Source organism: Maniola hyperantus, chromosome 9 (assembly GCF_902806685.2).
Source record: "Maniola hyperantus chromosome 9, iAphHyp1.2, whole genome shotgun sequence".
In the NCBI taxonomy this organism is placed as follows: Eukaryota; Metazoa; Arthropoda; class Insecta; order Lepidoptera; family Nymphalidae; genus Maniola; species Maniola hyperantus.
The window spans coordinates 1,541,044-1,561,289 of record NC_048544.1 but is presented as its reverse complement, the minus strand read 5'-3'; the positions used below and the strand labels follow the sequence as shown (position 1 = coordinate 1,561,289).

General features: G+C 40.2%; 1 protein-coding gene across 1 annotated transcript in view; it reads right to left on the bottom strand.

Annotated features, from left to right (window-relative positions):
* LOC117985177 (lysosomal alpha-mannosidase-like) overlaps positions 1-16,853 on the bottom strand; it is a 28,761-nt gene extending 11,908 nt beyond the window's left edge. The window contains exons 1-16 of the mRNA XM_069500824.1: positions 16,737-16,853; positions 15,677-15,779; positions 14,954-15,035; positions 14,377-14,562; positions 13,157-13,281; positions 12,765-12,845; positions 12,488-12,624; positions 11,875-12,008; positions 9,504-9,624; positions 7,646-7,753; positions 6,635-6,737; positions 5,425-5,515; positions 4,484-4,574; positions 3,430-3,547; positions 2,279-2,436; positions 1,579-1,656 (exon numbers count right to left, since the gene is read on the bottom strand). Of these exons, the coding sequence (XP_069356925.1) occupies positions 1,579-1,656; positions 2,279-2,436; positions 3,430-3,547; positions 4,484-4,574; positions 5,425-5,515; positions 6,635-6,737; positions 7,646-7,753; positions 9,504-9,624; positions 11,875-12,008; positions 12,488-12,624; positions 12,765-12,845; positions 13,157-13,281; positions 14,377-14,562; positions 14,954-15,035; positions 15,677-15,779; positions 16,737-16,835 (1,815 nt within the window). The 5' untranslated portion in view covers positions 16,836-16,853. The remainder of the gene's footprint in view (positions 1-1,578; positions 1,657-2,278; positions 2,437-3,429; positions 3,548-4,483; positions 4,575-5,424; positions 5,516-6,634; positions 6,738-7,645; positions 7,754-9,503; positions 9,625-11,874; positions 12,009-12,487; positions 12,625-12,764; positions 12,846-13,156; positions 13,282-14,376; positions 14,563-14,953; positions 15,036-15,676; positions 15,780-16,736) is intronic.
* Positions 16,854-20,246: the final 3,393 nt, after the last annotated feature.

Here is a 20,246-nt window from a genome sequence, read left to right as displayed (position 1 = left end):
CACAACATTGAGGTAAACCATTCAGTAAACTTTTCTCCATTCATGTCTTCATGATAGTCTCCAGTGGTTTTTGACGCAAAAGCCATGAGAGAACCTTCGACAAACCCGTTGATGGTTCCGGCGTGACAAATTATAAGTCGCGATCCTTTTCCTACAGGAACTTTGGAAGTAGATGCTGCTGTGTCATCGTTCCAAGAACGGCCTACAGTATGGTTAGCATTAAGCCATGTTTCATCCAAGAACACAACATTTTGCCAATTTTTGATTTCTTTCACTTGCCGTAAAAAAGTATACCTTGCCATCGCTATATCAAATCTTTCCATCAATATTTTGCGTTTGTTACATTTTTTGTATCGAAATCCAATGGTCTTCAAAATCTTCGTTAAAGAACTTTCCCCACCGAAGAATAATCCAGCTTCCTTCAGTGAATGCACCAACTTTTTTCTTGTTGGATACTCCTTCTGTAAATAGTAGCCGTAAACATGTCTTCGGATAGCATCGGCATCAAAGCTATCGATGCCTACGACTGGTTTTGCTCGTTTTCTCTTTTTTGGTGTGTGAAGTTTATTTTCTTCTGTGCCAGTCTCGCCATATTTTTTTTTAGTTATCCGTCTAACAGTTCGTTGTCCAATATTAAGCGCATCAGCTACGCGTTCAACCACTGACGTTATAGGTAAAATTGGCCCTCCATTTTGAGCTTCACGATCGAAATAGTTACGAAGGCGTATTAGGAACTCACGTGTCTGACTATTTAGAACAGTTCTCTGCGTACGTTCGGTCATATCGACGAAATCCACAACAAAGGGCTTGAACAGAGTCCAAATTAACGAGCAAGGGTCAACAGTAATGCAGTATCAATATTTGAAATCCAAAGCCAGGTCAAAACTATATCACAATCGCATTGCACTGACAGTTTATACTTTTCGAAGCAACGTCAATTCGAAACTGCTTTGTTTTGCATTGAGCATTGACGCGAGTTTGCCGGAGGTAGTAGTTGTGCTAGCCAGCGATCCTATGTGACGATCGTATTAGATTCCATTTTTAAAAATTTATTGATATTTTTTTGCGATTTCAGAGGTTTGTCCACATAGTGAAAATTGTTCATATTCACAAGTACATTCACCCCTTAAATGGTGCAAACTGATTTTTCTACACTTGTATACATTTAAGAAATCAATTTAATAAATAAATTTTGAGTCCTAAACCTAAAACTACATTCGATAAAATTTATGAATCTCTGCACATCACTATCGTCAATAAAGTAATACAATTATTTCCTTCAAAGTCGTTATCAATTAATACGGAACTTCATGAGCGGACAAACGTCAAACCGGCCATCATAGCGTGCCGCTAGTTTAAATATTTTTATATAAGCATATGAAGATGATACTGCTAGGGGCTCAATTTAAATGCCATAAGCCTACTTTGTCGTATTCGTATGGAATTGCGAAACACCAAATTAAATTTGAATTTCGCGGGCAGACCGTGTCTTCCACCTTAAGAAGTCAAGGACGGTCAAAGTGTTCTGCAATTCTATGATCCCATCACTTGGGTACCTAAGGTCACCAAAGTTCTCACCTCGTTAGAGATGTAGGGTATTAACTCTTGTTCCGCTTCTGGATTCTGTTTAGATTTTTTCACGAACTGACCTTCTGCCTGCACAAAGGAAAATAATCATACAATAAAAATACTAAAAAGACACGTGTAGAAAAAAGGTTGTTTTTTGGATCGGACACCTTGGACTCGGTTAGTCTCGGATCTGAAAAATTATTTGCCAAAATATTGATCGCATTGTCACGTTGACCAAATTATGAATGTCGATTTTATATTGTGAAAGTTTATAACAAGCTAAAAATAAAAATGAGGCTATCTAACTTCTGTCTGCGGAGGACCCTCGAGTACTTCAGTCACATCGCAAGAAATCACGCCAGCAAATTTGAAAAAATCATGGTTACTGGGATTTGGGAAGATAGAAGGAAAGAGACTCCGCGGACGTAGCCCGCGACGTTCCAGGTTGCCTCACGATGTTTTCCTTCACAGTTAAAGCGAGTGATGTAATTGTTTAAAACGCACCTAAGTCTAAAAAATTAGAGGTGAGGAGGAAGAATCCTTGACCTCCCGAATAGGAGGTGGACTTCATCACTGCTATCAGTCAGAAAAATCTATTTAAGAAGGTGGTGGGAAGCAGAAAATATGGAAGATGGAACGAGTGCAGTGGCGCGCTCTTGGAAAGATCTATGTGCAGCATTGCTGTAGGCTGATAGATGGATGGATATACCAGCTGATCCCTTATAGGTGCGATGTAGTAGGACGTGAAGCCCAGAGGCGGGATGTTCTCAGCCTCGAAGCAGAGCTCCTGTATCGCCGTGGAGGTCCGACCGGGCAGGTTGATGATCGCTGTGGGCAACGGTACCAGTTGGTACTCCACTTCTTCATCTGTAAATTAATGTTTATTTTAGAGCCTCAATAGCTCAACCGGTAGAGGAGTGGACTGAAAACCGAAAGGTCGACGGTTCAAACCCCGCCCGTTGCACTATTGTCGTACCTACGCCTAGCACAAGCCTGACGCTTAGTTGGAGAGGAAAGGGGAATATTAGTCATTAACATGGCTAATATTCTTTAAAAAAAAAAACTTTAAGGCTTTATCTGTTCATACCTATAAAACTCAAAGTCCTGACTGACTGACTGACTTATAATCTAAGCACAGCCTAAAGCGCTCGCTGGTCCTAGAAATTTGGAGAGTGTGTTCTTTATAAAGAGTACTGAGTAGGTTTTTTGAAATTCTACCCCTAAATGGGTTGAATGGGGGATGGAAGTTTGAATGAAAAACCGTAATTTTTCGATGAAAATTGGTATTTAAGCTTTCTGTTAAATATAAAAAAACGTATTTCACTTTTTGAAAATTCTACTACCTACCAAGGGGGTTAAATAGGGGATGAAAGTTTGTATGAAAGTCCGTCATTTTTCAAGTTAAGTTCATGCAAATGCATGAAAATTTGTATTTGGGTTTTCCGACACAAATAAAGAAATACGTGTTTCAGGATTTTTTTTAAATTCAACCGCACCTCGATTTTCTAAATTCCACCCGAGCAAAGCCGGGGCAGGTCAGCTAGTCTAAGTATGTAACAGTGGGAGAACTGTAAATAGTCATACATCATCATCATCATCATCACGATCAACCCATAGCCATGTGCGGATTGGTAGACTTCACACACTATTGAGAACATTATGGAGAACTCTGAGGCATGCAGGTTTCCTCACGATGTTTTCCTTCACCGTTAAAACAAGTGAAATTTAATTACTTAAAACGCATATAACTCCGAAAAGTTAGAGGTGCCCGGGATCGAACCCCCGACCTTCGATTAGAAGGCGGACGTCCTAACCACTAGGCTAACATCACAGCTTAGGTTAAACGTTTTACAGACTAACCATTGAAGTCTCTGATGGAGTAGTGCAGCGCGAGGGCCGGCAGCCGCACGTGGTAATACGTTTTCACGCTGAGCGGGTTGTACACGAGCAGCAACAGTGATTCCTGACCTTCTGCAAACTGCGCAAACGTACAGAAACGTACAATGACGGTCTCAAGTGGAATAGAAGAGACTACAACATTTTTGGGGATAACCTTAGATGCGAAGCTTCAATGGGGCACCCATATATCAACTCTTGCTAGCAAATTAAGCTCTGCCGCTTACGCTGTTAGAAAGATTCGGCAGTTAACTGACGTGGAAACCGCAAAGATAGTATATTTTGCTTACTTCCATAGTATTATGTCTTATGGAATCTTAATACGGGGTAAAGCGGCAGATATTGGGAGAATTTTTGTATTACAAAAAAGGGCAATTCGCGGAATTTATAACTTAAGACCACGCGATTCCCTTCGAGAGAAATTTAAGGAAATAGATATCCTTACTGTAGCCTCTCAATATATTTATAACAACATAATTTTTGTAAGACAAAATATTCTTAGTTACAAGAAAATTGGTGATCTACACAATAGGCTAACTAGAAACAGAGACAAACTTGCAGCTCCTACCTTCCGCCTCAGGAAAGTCCAAAGTCATTTGTGGGTATTGGTATTACCTTTTATAATAAAATCCCGCAAACTATTTTGGACTTACCTTTGCACAAGTTTAAAAAAACTATTAAAAATATGCTCCTGAAACAAGCATATTACACAATTGAAGATTATCTAAATGATAAAAGAGCGTGGATTTGACCTGCAGCTCGTTCCAGCAACGCACAAGACTGCAAATACTATTTTATACATGGCATAATCTTGTACCTATATCAAATATTTGAAAAGAGCAACCGCCGAGTTTCTTGCTGGTTCTTCTCGGCAGGAAAGGCATTCCGAACCAGTGGTAGATGCATCCGACTATTCGTAAGCACTTGTAAAAGTTTATACGAATAAAAAAGATTTTCATTTCATTTCATTTCATTTCAAAACACGCCAGTTTATTTTGAATGCACTATAAGTACTTACGCGACATTGACTCATATTGAGTTGATGACACACAACAAATTGTTGGTTATTTTTTGGACGCCTGCTTCCACCCCAAGTTGGAGTCAAAATCCTATAAGAATTAAAAATATCAGTGAGAAAGAAGATAGGTTGGTACATGATGTATAGGAAAATAATTCTTTTTCTAAAAGCGCATACTAAGTACATACAACAAGCTACCTGAAGAAGTGATTTAAAAAAACACCTACTTAGTATTCATACTACAATTCAAGCGATAACTAGGTACATGATCTAAGTACTTTTAAATATGACTATTTCATGGATTAAAATATCACACTAATATTATAAAGGCGAAAGTTTGTATGCATGTGTGTGTGTGTATGTTTGTTACTCAATCACGCAAAAGCTACTGGACGGATTTGGCTGTTTGGAATGGAGATAGCTTATACCCTGGATTAAAACATAGGCTACTTTTTATCCCGGAAAATCAAAGAGTTCCCACGGGATTTTGAAAAACGTAAATCCACGCGGACGAAGTCGCGGGCATCAGCTAGTTATAATATAATAATTGATGAATTTGGATATTTATATACGCTGAGAAACTGTGCTCTTGTTCTACTTCTTTCTATTTCTTTTCTAAAAAAGATCTAAACATCATGATGGGATTTTTAGCAGCAATACACGGGGCTGCAATGGCTTGTATAGTACGGTATAATAACATTGTAAATTGAAAAATTAAAAAGAGCAACCGCCGAGTTTCTTGCTGGTTCTTCTCGGTAGGAACGGCACTCCGAACCAGTGGTAAATTAAAACTACCTGACTATTCATAAGCACTTGTAAAAAGTTTACATGAATAAAAAACATTCTATTCTATTCTATTCTAATTACTAAATAATTCTAAAAACTATAGGTACCTATACTAACCTGCTTAATATTTTTTCAATAAACTTCTAGATACTTACCCCAAGAACTGTGACACTTTCTTGGAACAGGCTTCGATAGCTTCAGATATTGTTTTTATAAAATCGTTCGCGACATGCTGTTGACTGGTACCTAAAAAATCAAATTAACCAAAAGTCATGACATGATTTTTCGTCTCATTATAAACATTAACTAAGTACTTCCTAGCCTTGTCTTCCACAGGTCACTTGACGTGGCTTCGAGTTCTTCGAATATGAAGTATGTATCAAAGCAGATGGTTTGCATTTGGACGGCAAGATGACTAGGTAGTCAAGGTAAACAACTGCAGTTTGGATTGGACGCGGTGTAGTTGACACAACTGCCGATAAGTGGCGTGCAGCTCATAGAGGCATAAAAGCACTGCTTACCCAAGAAATAGTTACCCTTGTTGAAATAGCTTAGTGCTCAATGTAAGTATGTATGTATGTATATACTTTATTGCACCACAGAAACACAAATGACAGGTTACAAAAAGAAATCTTAATAAGTAGGTACAAAAAGGTGGTCTTATCGCTAAATAGCGATCTCTTCCAGACAACCTTAACGCTAGGGAAAAAACGAACAAATGGACAATGGGAGGTGGCGTAAAATAAACCTAAATACCAATAGCTAAATAAACTAAACCATATAATAAGAATATAAAATACATATTGTTAATACACTAATACATACAAATAAAGTATAATAGACATACATAACCACATATATAGACATAGTAGATACCTTCCTAACTACTGCTTATCCTGGCTTGGAACCCTGTGCACGCCACTGCTGCCGACTGCAGCGGTCTGCGTGCAGTCACATTATTATGTAGCCGTTCCAAAACTGCACAATGACTAAAATATTGTCAACTGCAATAAAACTGCGTGCCTCAACCACACCACCTGGGTGTCTGGTGCACTTCGACTGTCCGTTGTGCCGGATCCTTCTTTCCACGCACATGCAAACTGTGGAGTCAACTCCCATCGGCGGTGTCATCAAGGGGCGGACCAACAAATTCCTGAAAGGCCGGCAACGCATCGGCAGTTCCTCTGGTGCTGCAAACGTTCATGGGCGGCGGTAATCGCTTAACACCAGGTGACCTGCCTGCTCGATTGCTCACTATTTCTATTTTTTTTTTTAATTTGCTGTATTGCAGTCCATCTAACCCCGAAACACACTTAATTAGGTAAACATGCTAGCCTATGACAAAGGTAAAAGAGTTAGCTTTACCTGTGATAGCATCATGGTGCAACATCAAGCTGACTGCATGCCTCAACAAGTGCAGTTCGTACGAGTCCCCCATACGAGACAGGACTGACAGCTGTTTTACTACCTGCAATATATTGTTTGGTACAAGCAGTAGTTACTAGTTACTAAGGGGCAGCCCATGATATTAAGGGAGATTTTAACTACACATTTTTACCGGCCAATCTCCTCTGTGTCTCCTTCAAGCTACTTGAGACTGGCAAAGTGCATTGTGCTGACATGGCACTGGAAAAAGCCATATATTAAGAGAAGAAGAAGAAGAAGATATTAAGGGAACAATCACTACCCCTATTATAAATGCGAAAGTGTTTATGTTTGTTGGTTTGTCCTTCAATCACGTCGCAACGGAACAAAGGATCGACTTGATTTTTTGCACGTGACTTTTATCCCGGGAAATCAATGTCTGTATGTCTGTCTGTCTGTCAAGAATCATGAAATATGGCAGGTAGGTGGGTCTTATAGCTGGCTTTAGGGGAAAAATCTGAAAACCGTGAATTTAGGGTTAGATCACACAAAAAAATTAAATTGTGGTCATGAACTAATAATTTAGTATTTTCAATATTCGAAGTAAGATAACTATATCAAATGGGGTATCATATGAAAGGGCTTCACCTGTGCATTCTAAAACAGATTTTTATTTATTTTTATGCATCATAGTTTTTGAATTATCGTGCAAAATGACGAAAAAATACGAGTATGTAGTACGGAACCCTCAGTGTGCTAGCCTGACTCGCACTTAACCGGTTTTTTAAATAATTAAAGTTTGATGAAATAATCGCAAAACATCAGAATTCGTAGTATAAAATGCGCGACTCACTAGTCAGTACCCAAATACCTATAATCTTTTTGCAGCATCATTGTCATCTCATCAGCAAGGCCTCTGATCTCATAGAGCCATGAATGTTCAGTAGTGGCACGGTGATGATGATGATGACTTAGCATGGTAAAATATTAAAATAGGTAGTTAGTACCTACCTGTAAGAAGACGTGCGCTCTTTTGACAAAATATTTGAGACTAGGTCTTGAAGTATAGAATCCAGTCCAGTACGTGGTAGCATCGCTCCCGTATGGTAAGTGGTCACTCTAAAAGATTTATACTGTTCATTAAACAATCAATACATAGGTACATACATATATTAAAAACTAGCTGACCCTGCGAACTTCGTTCCGCCTAACAGTCGATTCAAATTTTTTATTTTTTTTTAAAATCCCCACGATTTAGGACTTCAGTACTTTGCAGCATCAGGATTGAGGAGTTAGGATCCGAAGTTCAATGATGTAGCCTATGCTTGGTACCTAAAATAATTTTGCATCATCCGCAGTTCCTGAAACATTATAGTTTAGGAGTGCTGTACCCTACATCATCAGGGTTGAGGAGTTGAGACTTGAAGTCTGAGAATAAAGTCGTTGCTTGGTACCTACAATATGAATTCACTATGAACACTTCCTGAATCTTGATAACTCAGGCGGGCAGTAACCCTGCAGCATCAGGATTAAGGAGTTGAATCCAGAATTTTTTATGTGACCACCACGAAAACTTTTCCCCTTTCTAACAAAAAAAGAATGAATGAAATCGGACTACGCGTTAATGAATTACAACTCAGTATACATTTTAACTTTCATCCCCTCTCCTACGGGAACCATGCTGAATTTCGGGATAAAAAGTATCCTATATTCTTCCTCATAGTATGACCTCAAATCGTACCAAGTTTCATTGGAATCCATTCAGTAGTTTCAGCGTGATGCGCGGCCGTGATACAGACAGACAGACAGACAGAAAGACAGACAGACAGATAGACAGACAGACAGACAAAAATGAAAAAGATTACAGTTTTGTGTGTCGATTATAGAGTGCCCTCGAAAAAAAATTTTCAAAATATCTTCAATGTACAGAATTTGACCTGTTACAGTTTTATTATAAGTATTGATATATTATATTAAAAATACAAAAATGTGTCTGTCTCTCTGCTAGCTTTTCGCGGCTCATTCGTTTAATCGATAAATATACATCCTGTCTACTTTTTATCCAGGAAAATCATAGAGTTTCCACGGGATTAAAAGAAAAATAAATCCCCAACCATATTATATATGCGCAAGTGTGTTTGTTTGTTAATTTATTATAGTTTGTACTTCAAGGACGTTGCAACGGAGCACCGGAGCAACGGATTGACGTGTTTTTTTGCATGTGGGTATAGTTAAAGACCTGGAGAGTGACATAGGTTACTTTTTATCCCGAAAAATTTCTCATGGTATTTTCGAAATCCTGAATCATTAGCCAGTAGGTAATCCATACTAATATTATAAATGCGAAAGTATGTAGCTGTCTTTCTGTCTGCTAGCTTTTCATGGCCCATCAGTTTAACAGATTTTGACGGGTATAGCTGATATTAGAGATACATCCAGCTTACATCCCGGGGGAGGACATTTAAATGCTACTTTTTTACCGTAAAATCACGGGATTTTTAGAAACCTAAATCTCTACATAGTATAAAATAAAGTGGCTTCCCGCGTCTGTATGTATGTATGAACGCGTAGATCTTTTAAACTACGCAACGGATTTTAATGCGGTTTTCACCAATACATAGAGTAATTCCAGAGGAAGGTTTATAGGTATAGTTTAATATTGGTTTGTGTTAATTTGTTGAAATATGACGATATTTGAACAAAATGTCGGAAGAAATCAAGCTTCCGTCGAAAATTAACAAATATTACGCGCAAAAAAACGAGACGGAGGCGGCGGTGGTTGCATTTATAATATTAGTATGGAAGTGACACTACATACATTGCCACCCATACGAAGTCGCTAGTATTACATAAAATAAGTAGCAGCTACCTTTTCAGTGTAGATCGCTTTATCCCGTCTTCCGTACAAGTAAATAGCTTTCAGGTAGCAAGATGGCGTCGAGTAGAATATGTTGATGTCGGACATGTTGGCCGCGTGCGTGTTCACGTGGCTGAACAATTATTAATAAATTAATCTAAATATATAAAAGGAAAAGGTGACTGACTGACTGACTGACTGATCTATCAACGTTGGCCATTGTTGCGGAGTGGCAAGCGCGCTGGACGGACGAGACGAAAGGTGGTGAGCTGCGTCGGTTCTTCCCGGACGTGGCCGGTCGGCTCAGGGCAACCTGGGTCGCACCGGACTATGAGACCTCGCAGATCCTGACAGGCCATGGATGCTTCAACAAGCGCCTGCATGACATGTGCCTCGTGGAGAGTGGTGGTTGCTTGTGCGGACTGGCGGAGGAAGACCTCCACCACGTCTTGTGGGAGTGTGCGCTGTACGAGGACCTCCGGTGCGCCCTGCTGGACGGGATTGTTCGCGAGGAAGAGGGTCCGGTTTACTACCAGGACCTCGTTGCTTCGGCGGTAAACTTTGGCAAGCTACGGGAGTTCGCGCACCACTGGCACAAGAGGCGGAACAGCTCGGACCGTGATCGTGGACCAGTGGGTGTTTGAGGAAGGATCCGGACCGCGGGGCACGCGGGGATCTGCGTGATGTGTACGTCTGCCCCAGAAAGGGGAGAAAGACCAATTAGGGACAAGGAAGTAGATAGGAAAGAATTTGTAGGGAGTCAAGAAGGCGCCCCGGGAAAGAGCCACCGAGCAAGTACCGAACGGGCGCCCTCCCGCGTTTCGGCCCATATAACCGCGAGGTTGGTGGGGCCATGGGAGGTGGTGGGTTGATCTATCAACGCACAGCTCAAACTACTGGACGGATCGGGCTGAAATTTGGCATGCAGATAGCTATTATGACGTAGGCATCCGCTAAGAAAGAGTTTTTGAAAATTGGTTTGAAATTTGTGTAGTCCACGCGGACGAAGTCGCGAGCATAAGCTAGTAGTATATAAAAGGAAAAGGTGACTGACTGACTGATCTATCAACGCACATCTCAAACTATTGGACGGATTGCACTGAAATTTGGCATGCAGATAGCTATTATGACGTAGGCATCCGCTAAGAAGAGATTTTTGAAAATTCAACCCCTAAGGGGGTGAAATAGGGGTTTGAAATTTGTGTAGTCCACGCGGACGAAGTCGCGAGCATAAGCTAATAAGTATATAAAAGGAAAAGGTGACTGACTGACTGATCTATCAACGCACAGCTCAAACTACTGAACGGATCGGGCTGAAATTTGGCATGCAGATAGCTAAATTATGACGTAGGCATTCGCTAAGGTTGATTGACCATATTATATAGCTTGGATTTGGATCAGATATCGGATTAGTGCGTAGGTAAGCATTATCCGAACTCGGTCAGAGTTTTTTATATCTGTATTTCCACGGATTCGGATCGGACGAGTGCGTGATCGCTCTAAAAGTATCGAAAATAGATTACTTCTAAAATGATCCGCCATGTTTTTATCTGCCGTCTTCAGTCAATTTATCGAATAGTCTAAATTAATTTAGTCTATTCAGTAAGCATGACGCTTTCCGGGTGGCTGGTCTATTTGTGATTCTCAGGAATTTGTCTAAATATACTTACTTCCTAGTTCACTTCAGTAACGTTATTAATTGATTAAGTTTTGTTTTAAAAATCTAGATGTAACCAACTAAACTGAAAATTGACTGAAACTTGGCTCTCCCTAATAAACTGTTGAGCAGTTAAGATCAAGACTATCGCACTTTAAAGGTGGGGCTTCGAGCCAAAACTACAGAAGGTTCTAAGATCTTGAGTAGGGATGATTTATGCCAGAACGTGGCGGGCGCCGGCCATGCGGTGCGGTGCGGTGCGGTGCGGTGCGGTGTGGTGCACTGTGGTGGGGTGCGCTGCGCTGCGGTGCAGTGCGGTGCGGCGCGGTACACTGCGGTGCGATGCACTGTGATGCGCTGTGATGCGGTGCGCTGTGGTGCGGTGCGCTGAGGTGCGATGCCCTGCGGTACGCTGTGATGTGTTGCGCTGCGGTGCGGTTTGCTACGGTGCGGTACGCTGCGGTGCGGTGCGCTGCGGTGCGGTGTGCTGGGTACTTGTAGTTTATCGCCGACGATAGTTGGTCGAACTTGTTGCGATTTCCTCGCCTACGGCGATGGCGCCTTAGAATTAACGCCCCCGTAGCATCAGTTTCAAGTTTACGTAACTAATTATTATTAATACATCAATTATCTTACAAAAAGCTTTTGTATACATTTTGAATGAATGACTTTGAAACTTGCTCGCTCTGAAATGATCGCTCTGAAGAAATAAATACAAGGAATTACTTGATAAGTTTGTCGATGTTCATGAACCAGTGCGCCGCGCTCTGGTAGGTGAAGTCTCCGCCCATGGTCACCATGATGTTGTCGTGGTCGTAGTACTTCGCCTGCCGCTCGATTTTAGATATGAAGTCGTTGACCTGGAAGATCATGTATCACATGAAAGATTGTAACGTGATGACCATCTAAGTATATTAGTCATCCATACTTATGGCAAGAATCCTGATCGATTGACGCTGATTCCTTCAAAACGAAGACGGGCAATAACGTGAAACGCAACCTGAGTTGACATATCAGAGAGAAAGTGTTAATAAGGCCAGGAGCCACAGTAGATATATTTGATACTGGAGTGGTGCTACCAACTAAGAGTAAAAAAAAATTTTACATTTTCAAATAGAGCCATACAGCCGCTATAAAGAAAAGTTTTTTCAAAAAAACATTTAGCCAGTGTCACTTGGGATAGTGTACAATTTCTAATGATACCTACCCCAATCATCCAAATCTGTTCAGACATTTCGAAATTATGGTGGAATAAAGCAACTCACATAGGTATATGAACTCTGAAAACATTAAAACGCTCTCTTTTTTTTGAGCAGTCGTATAAGAAGAAAAAACTGACCCGTTTGTCAGCGTTGTAGACCGTGCTGTCTGGGTCGTCGACGATTGGCTCGTCGCTGCACAGGAAGTCGAAGCAGAAGCCGTCCGGCGCGTTGTACAGGTTGAACAGCGTGTGGCTCATGATATCCGACATTTTACCTGCAAAATCAAAATTAATATTTGTCCCATTTTACCTAAAAATAAATTAATTGATAAATTAGCTACTCCGCAGGTTCCAGTTCACAATCCTATTTATTTGACTGCATGCCTACAGCTAAATAAATAAACCGAAAACTTACCAAGGACGTCACTTCCTCTCCACATAAATTCCATTCTGTCCTCTTCTATCATCGCTTCTCTTTCTTTGTGGTCTACTCTTCCTAAAAATGTAATGTTTATGAACTTAAAATGTCCCTAAAATGTATTCTATAATATAAAAATTAATCACTAAATGTGTTGGTCATCGCAAATCTCGAGAACAGCTGAACCGATTCTTTTTTTATAATATTCTTTGAAGTACGAGGATGGTTCTTACGGAGAGAAAAATTTAAAAAATTTGAATCGACTGTTGCGGAACGAAGTTCGCCAGAGCAGCTAGTTTTGAATAAATTATTTGGATTTTGAATTTTGAACACGGTGTCTCATCTTTCTCATCCACTTGCATGCATCTATTGAGCTGGAGCAAAAATACCTATGAAAAGTCCGTCAAAGCCCATCTGAGCCAGCAAGGAGGTGTGCTCCCTCGTATGTCCGTATGTGTCGATCTGCCACGCAGCTTTGGGCTTGCCGCAAGGGCCAAGTGTGTCGTTCAGCTTTCTGTACAAAAAATACTTATATAATTATCGCCTACTACGACTCATTACTGATGACGGATCTCCGCCCAGAATGAGAAGGGATTGGGTTACTCCACCATGCTGGCCAAGTGCGGATTGGCAGACTTCACATACCTTTACGAACATTTGCAGAACTCGCAGGCATACAGGTTTCCTTCACCGTTAAAGCGAGTGATAATTGAATTGATTAAAAGTTAAAAAGCACATTACTTTGAAAAGTTAGAGGTGCGTGCCCGAGGTCGAAACCCCGACCTTTCAAATAGAAGGCCGGCCTCTTACCCACTAGGCTATCACCGCTCTTTATAGTAAAATATATAGGTATCTTCGGACTTTTATGTATGACCAATTCTTTCCTTCATGAATCCCGGAAGCATCTGTTAGGACATAGGAGTGGATAAGATCTTCTCGATATCATTCTACTATTAAATTTTCGCAGCAAATGAACTTCAACATGAACTCTTTGATTTTCCGGAATAAAAGTAGCCTATGTCCTCCCCCGTGATGTAAGCTAACTCTGTACCAAATTTCATCAAAATCTGTTGGGCCATGAAAAGCGAGCATACAGAGAGACAGACAGATAAATAGACAAACAGACACAATTTCACATTTATAACATTGGTATGGATTCATCATCATCATGATCAACCCATCGCCGGCTCACTACAGAGAACGGGTCTCCTCTCAGAGCGAGAAGGGTTTTGGCCATAGTCTACCACGCTGGCCATCTGCGGATTGGTAGACTTCACATACCTTTGAGAACATTATGGAGACCTCTCAGGCATGCAGGTTTCCTCACGATGTTTTCCTTCACCGTTAAAGCAAGTGATATTTTAATTACTTAAAAACGCACATAACTCCGAAAAGTTAGAGGTACGTGCCCGGGATCAACCCCCGACCTCCGATTGGAAGGTGGACGTCCTAACCACTAGGTTACCACAGCTTAGCTAGTATGGATTATTATGGACAATCTCCAAGCGGTAAATGCTCTAATTTGTGCTAGAGTTAGCTAAAATTAGATACCTAACAAGAAAGACAGTAAATCTAAACCTATTCCCTTCCGAGAATTTAAGAATCTCACCGAAGTCCCCAGGTGTAATGGTCCAACAGTTGGAGGTAGTCAGCCGTGGCCTCATCAGCCTGCACCCAGCCGCCGCCAGCGAACTGGATGCGGCCTTCCGCCACCAGGGTCCTGAAGGTGGCTCGCGTTGATGCACGCTGCTCCTTCCACCAGCGCCAGAAGTAAGCTGTCTCTGAGAAGGTGAACCTGAAAGTGCATACTAACACTCAAATTTTAAATTCTTTACTGCGAATATAGGTGAACAGTGCAGTGCAGATGTTAAAAAAATATAAACTTGAAAGAAGGGGTCCGTAGGGATACAAGATCTTTTTAAATTTCTTAATTTGCATGGCGGCCATTTTGCAACTCAATTGCAACTCATTTGCAATTTGTTGTTATAGCGGCAACAGAAATACACTCTCGGTGTTTTTCTCAAATTTCAACTCTCTATCTACTCATGAGAAACAGCCCACAGACAGATATACAAACGAACGGATGAACGGACAGCGAAAGCTTAGTAACAGGGTCTCGTTGACACCCGTCGGGTACGGAACTCTAAAATGAGATGTGAAATTCTAATTATCTATTGAAAACTTACTTTCTTCTTTTGTCATGCAACAGTTCCGAGAGTACGGAGTGATATATAATTTGAACGTTTGCTGTACTGATGGTCATTTTAGCTGCAACAAAACGCATTATACAGGGTGTAACCAGGACGCTAGCAAAAACGAAGACAGGTGATAGTAAAGATGATTACTGGTATGATAGGTACCACAAAAATAACGCGAAAAAAATAAAAAAATCAAATATTTTGTAAAAGTTCACGATATATTGCAAATAAAACATCTGACTGACGCTAGAGGTCAAAGAACGTTGTATAAGTAGGCCACTCGGAGTCAATGACGCGTCGTAGGCGGGGCATTGACCCGAGTTTTGCGTGCTATAGCGCGGTGTAGTCTGAATCGCGCAAACAAAGTTTTCACTATAGATACGTAAAATACGCGACAGAAAGTACTGTAAGTAATAGGTATATCGACATTTAGAAGAGATAGCAGATTTGTAGAGCATTGTCTCCGTCGTTGGGACTGATAAAACGTCATATAGTGACAGAGACAACGTTCAACAAAGCCGAAATGTCATTCTAAAGGCCGATGTACATTACTTTCTGCCGCATACTCTTCCTACCTATGTACAACCTCTAATATACAACGGTTGGACCAGCAGGTCTTCGGACATAACAACAGTCCAAAGAAAGATCTTACTCACTTGTGCAAGTACAATAGAGTTGAAAATATTAGGGAGGTAAAGTAAAATAGCTTACTGCCATAGTAATATTCGTCGAAGGTTTTCACCCAACCAGCGTCCATGTGGGAGTGTGGTATGATATGGACGTTCAGTGCCCCGTCCCTTGTAGGAGGGCATTGCTACAACATGAAATCTTAATGTTATTGACTTAATAGCTAGAATAGGGCGATGGAGAGAGCTATGCTTGGAGTTTCTCTACATGATCAAATCAGAAATGAGGAGATCCGTAGGAGAACTAGAGTAACCGACATAGCTCAACGGGTTGCGAAGCTGAAGTGGCAATAGGCAGGGCACATAGTTCGTAAAACCGATAGAAGTTGGAGTCCCAAGGTGCTGGAATGGCGTTGAAAGACCCCCACTAGGTGGACGGGCGACATCAGACGAGTCGCAGGGAGCCGCTGGATTCAGGCGGCGCAAAACTGTGGCGTGTGGAAGTCTCTACAAGAGACCTATGACCAGTTGTGGACGTCTATCAGTTGATGATGACGATGATGATGAATAGCTAGAAATCGAGAGGTCTAAGGTATTAGTGTGCTAGGACGTCCGCCTCCTAATCGGAGGTCGGGGGTTCGATCCCGGGCACGCACCTCTTATTTCTCAGAGTTATGTATTATGTGCGTTTTGAATAATTAAATGTCACTCGCTTTGACGGTGAAGGAAAACATCGCGAGGAAACCTGCATGCCTGAGAGTTATACATAATGTTCTCAAGGGTGTGTGAATTCTGCCAATCCGCACTTGGCCAGCGTGGTGGACTATGGCCAAACCATTCTCATACCGAGAGGAGACCCGTGCTCTGTATTGAGCCATCTATGGGTTGATCATGGTGATTAGCTTTTATTTGCAACGCTTCGAAGTCCCGACTACCGTTACAATTTAATTTGTATAATGGGGCCGATGCTCTTGTACACAATCTCTAAACTAAACTAAATTAACAAGTCTAAATCTAGTGCTATCCTATTCCGCAAGCAACATTATGAAAGGGATAGCAATAGATTTAGACATCTCATAAAGTTTAGTTTAGAGATTGTGTACAATGGAATTAGCCACAATGAGCTTACAAAAACAATGGCTTACTTTATAACCACATTCAATTTTTGGTTTCGTCGTTAATTCACTTTTCTTAATACCGATAAATAAAATTAAAATTGCATTAACTTGTTTTTGATTGAGCATTTTGTTTTGCACTTTTTGCGTAACGTAACTTTTTTATATCATTTTTAATTGTTTAATTACAATACAATTTTTTTTGCGACACCAATAAGTAACCAAATTAAGAAAAACTTAAGTAGTTATGACAGTTGGTTATTAAAAAACATTTAATTATTCCTATGAACTTCAAAAGGATTTTGTAAACAAAATATTTAAAAAATCTGCTCTTTGGTGAAAAACCAGGCGAGTACTGAAAATCAACGCTACATTACATTGTGAAGCAACTTAGTATAAGGGCGTTTTCATACTGCTCTCACCTTTTTTTATACGTAAGTGCATAGGTACCTATTTATATTTAAAAAAATCAGACGAATAGATGGGCTGGACGAAACTACAAGTGTTGCTTCTTACGTTATTATTCTAAGGGCTTCTTGTTTTGATTTTAAAATTTAATGCTTAACTTTGACTAATTTGGTCTTTGGGCTCTCTGAGGATTATATTAATTGATTTTGATTGTAATAAATCATGTACCTGTTCAGTAAAGGCTCTGCAGTCTACGTACATATTTTCTCTATCTTTATCGTGTAGAGAAATCTACGTGCAAACTCTCGTTTCTAGACCCAGGTGTTTTAAATTGTACCTACGTTGCAATATGTCAGTCAGTAAGTTTATCCTTTTATATGTGCAGCGGTCTGAATAAGTTAATTATAGAGAAACTGACTAACTTTCAATTTAAAAAATAGCAAAAACTAGATGATGTCCGCCACTTCGTCCACTTGGATATAAGTTTTTAAAAACTCCGTGGGAACTCTTTGCTTTTCCGGTATAAAAGTAGGTACCTATTTAACCTATGTTCGTCCTCGGAATGCAAACTATCTCGTACCAAATTTCGTCAAAATCAGACAAAAAGTCAAATTATTTATTCAGAATAGGTAATATGTTACGCAGATTACACCTACCGAGTACAGTGGCGAGTCAGTGTCCTCGGCCGAGTACTCGGTTGGTATAAACACTTTAACGAGTGCAATTTCGCCGCAATTTCTCAGCCACAGCACTGTCTCGGCCGAGTGACATTTTATTGTCTCGCTTCACTACTCGGTAGGTGTAATCTGCCCATTACTGATGGTCAAAACATTAATTTGTAAGACGATGTAGTGGTGATAATCAATGACGTACTTAAAACTAAAGCTACGAGGGTTCCAAACGCGCCCAAGTCTGAGAAGAGCCCAAAATAAACTCAGACAGACACACTTTCGCAATTTATAATATTAGTAGGTATGGATTAGTATATAGGTACCTAGATGTTTTGTGACAAGATCTTTACATTTGTAGAAACCACTAATGGGTTCAAATTCACGAGAACCACAACACGGCCGCCTTTTGTAAACATTCAACACGTAAGTAATTCGATAAAAGTGGAAACCTCTTACGTATTGCGTTACGGGGAAAAGTCATAGAGTAAAAATGATTTTCTTTAAAACATGAGTGAATAGGCATCTTCTAAAAGCAAACGCGTCCCATCTTAGGCTATATCATCACTTAGCATCAGGTGTGACTGTGGTTAAAAGCGTACCCATAGAAAATAAAAAACTGAATTCAAATTTTCTATATGTTTTTTTTCTACATCTTGTACCTATTTTGTAAGAAAATATGTACCTAGGTTAAAAATCATATTATTTTCGGACAAAATCATATTATTATATATTTGACCTTTTGATTTGTTTATTTATTTCCAAGAGGTAATGACCTCCCACACAATTCTATACATTTATTTCAATGCAAAATAGTAGAATTTCAATTTTGCGAATTAATTATTTATTTAATTACAGCATGATCGCAGCGCCTTCCTACCCCCCAGCGTTTGTGAATAAACTTATTTAATTACTAGATCGATTTTATTCAAATTAAAAGCCATGACACTTTGATCGTATTTTTAGGGTTCCGTAACTCAAAAGGAAAAAGGAACCCTTATAGGATCACTTCGTTATCTGTCTTGGTATTAGTTTTTCGAACTATGTGCCCTGCTCAAGTGCTCATTGCCTCTTCAGCTTCGTAACCCGTTGAACTAGATGGCGAAGATGATGATAATGATAATGATGATGATAGAGGTTATATGACTTTACGAGTCACTATATTATTATAAACAAACTTGATATATATTTAAAATTAGCTACTGACAACATAGTTTTTGTAAGATACGTGAGGTACTAGATTGTTTATAAATTGTGTTAATGCACGCTGCGTTTTTGTGCGGCCTTAGTTGTGGCGGAAAGTCATAAGCGCTTTAAGAGGGGTTTATTTCGTAGTTCACTCTAAGCACCGACTCGTTGGAAAGCCTGGAGCACCGCAGAGACGTAAGCTCTCTTTGCGTGTTCTATCGCCTTTATAATGGGGAGTGCTCTGAAGAGTTGTTTGACCTCATTCCACCCTCCTTTTTCTACAACCGCACCGCACACCACCAAGCAATTTCACCCTCACCAACTGGGTGCCTAGTGCACTTTGACCGCCCGTTGTGCCAGATCCTTTTTTCCTCGCACATGCAAATTGTGGAGTCAACTCCCTTCGGCGGTGTTCCCATTAGATTACAACGTGGGGTTATTCGAGGGTTGGACCAACAAATTCCAGAAAGGCCGGTGACGCATTGGTGGTTCCTCTGGAAAATGAAAATGAAAATGAAATTGAAAATGAAACTGAAAATGTTCATGGGCGGCGGTAATCATTTAACATCGAGCCGCCTGCTCGTTTGCTCGCTATTTTTATTTTAAAAAAGCAAATTTAGTTTCGTTCTCATTCGTATACTAACCAATCAAACTCAATGTAGATACGTTCTAAGGTTTTATGTCTGTTTTTCCCAGATTCCTATTAAATATTCTTTCAAAGTTACATTACACGGTCTCAAGAATTTATATAAGTATCATCTATATACACGTCTAACATCTAACATCTAAATCTAAATACACGTTTTTCCCTTTACTTGTGCTAAACCTATTACCTGCCAAATTTTATGATTCTAGGTCATCGGGAAGTGCCCTACAGGTTTTCTTGACAGACACGATAGACGGATAGATATACAGACAGCCAATGAAGTGATCCTATAAAGTATATCAGTCCCGTCGTGACCACGACCCGTGCAACTGGGTTGAAATAGCGACAAATAAAAACATCAAATTAATCGTGGTAAGTATCTATGTACCTACCCGTTATCTACATTAAAATATGTCGTTAAGCCACGAAATAAGCTTAAAATCATTAGTTGATCCCATAATGGTTCCTTTTTAGGGTTCTGTATCCTAAAAAACCCGATTGAGCTAGCTGCGGTAAACCGTAAGCGCCTCTTGCAGTGTGGCCGCATGTGATTGGCGAAGTACGAGTAATATGCTATTATCGAGGTCCTTGACTGTCTGTTTTATGGCTTTGCAGCATATGCACTGTTTT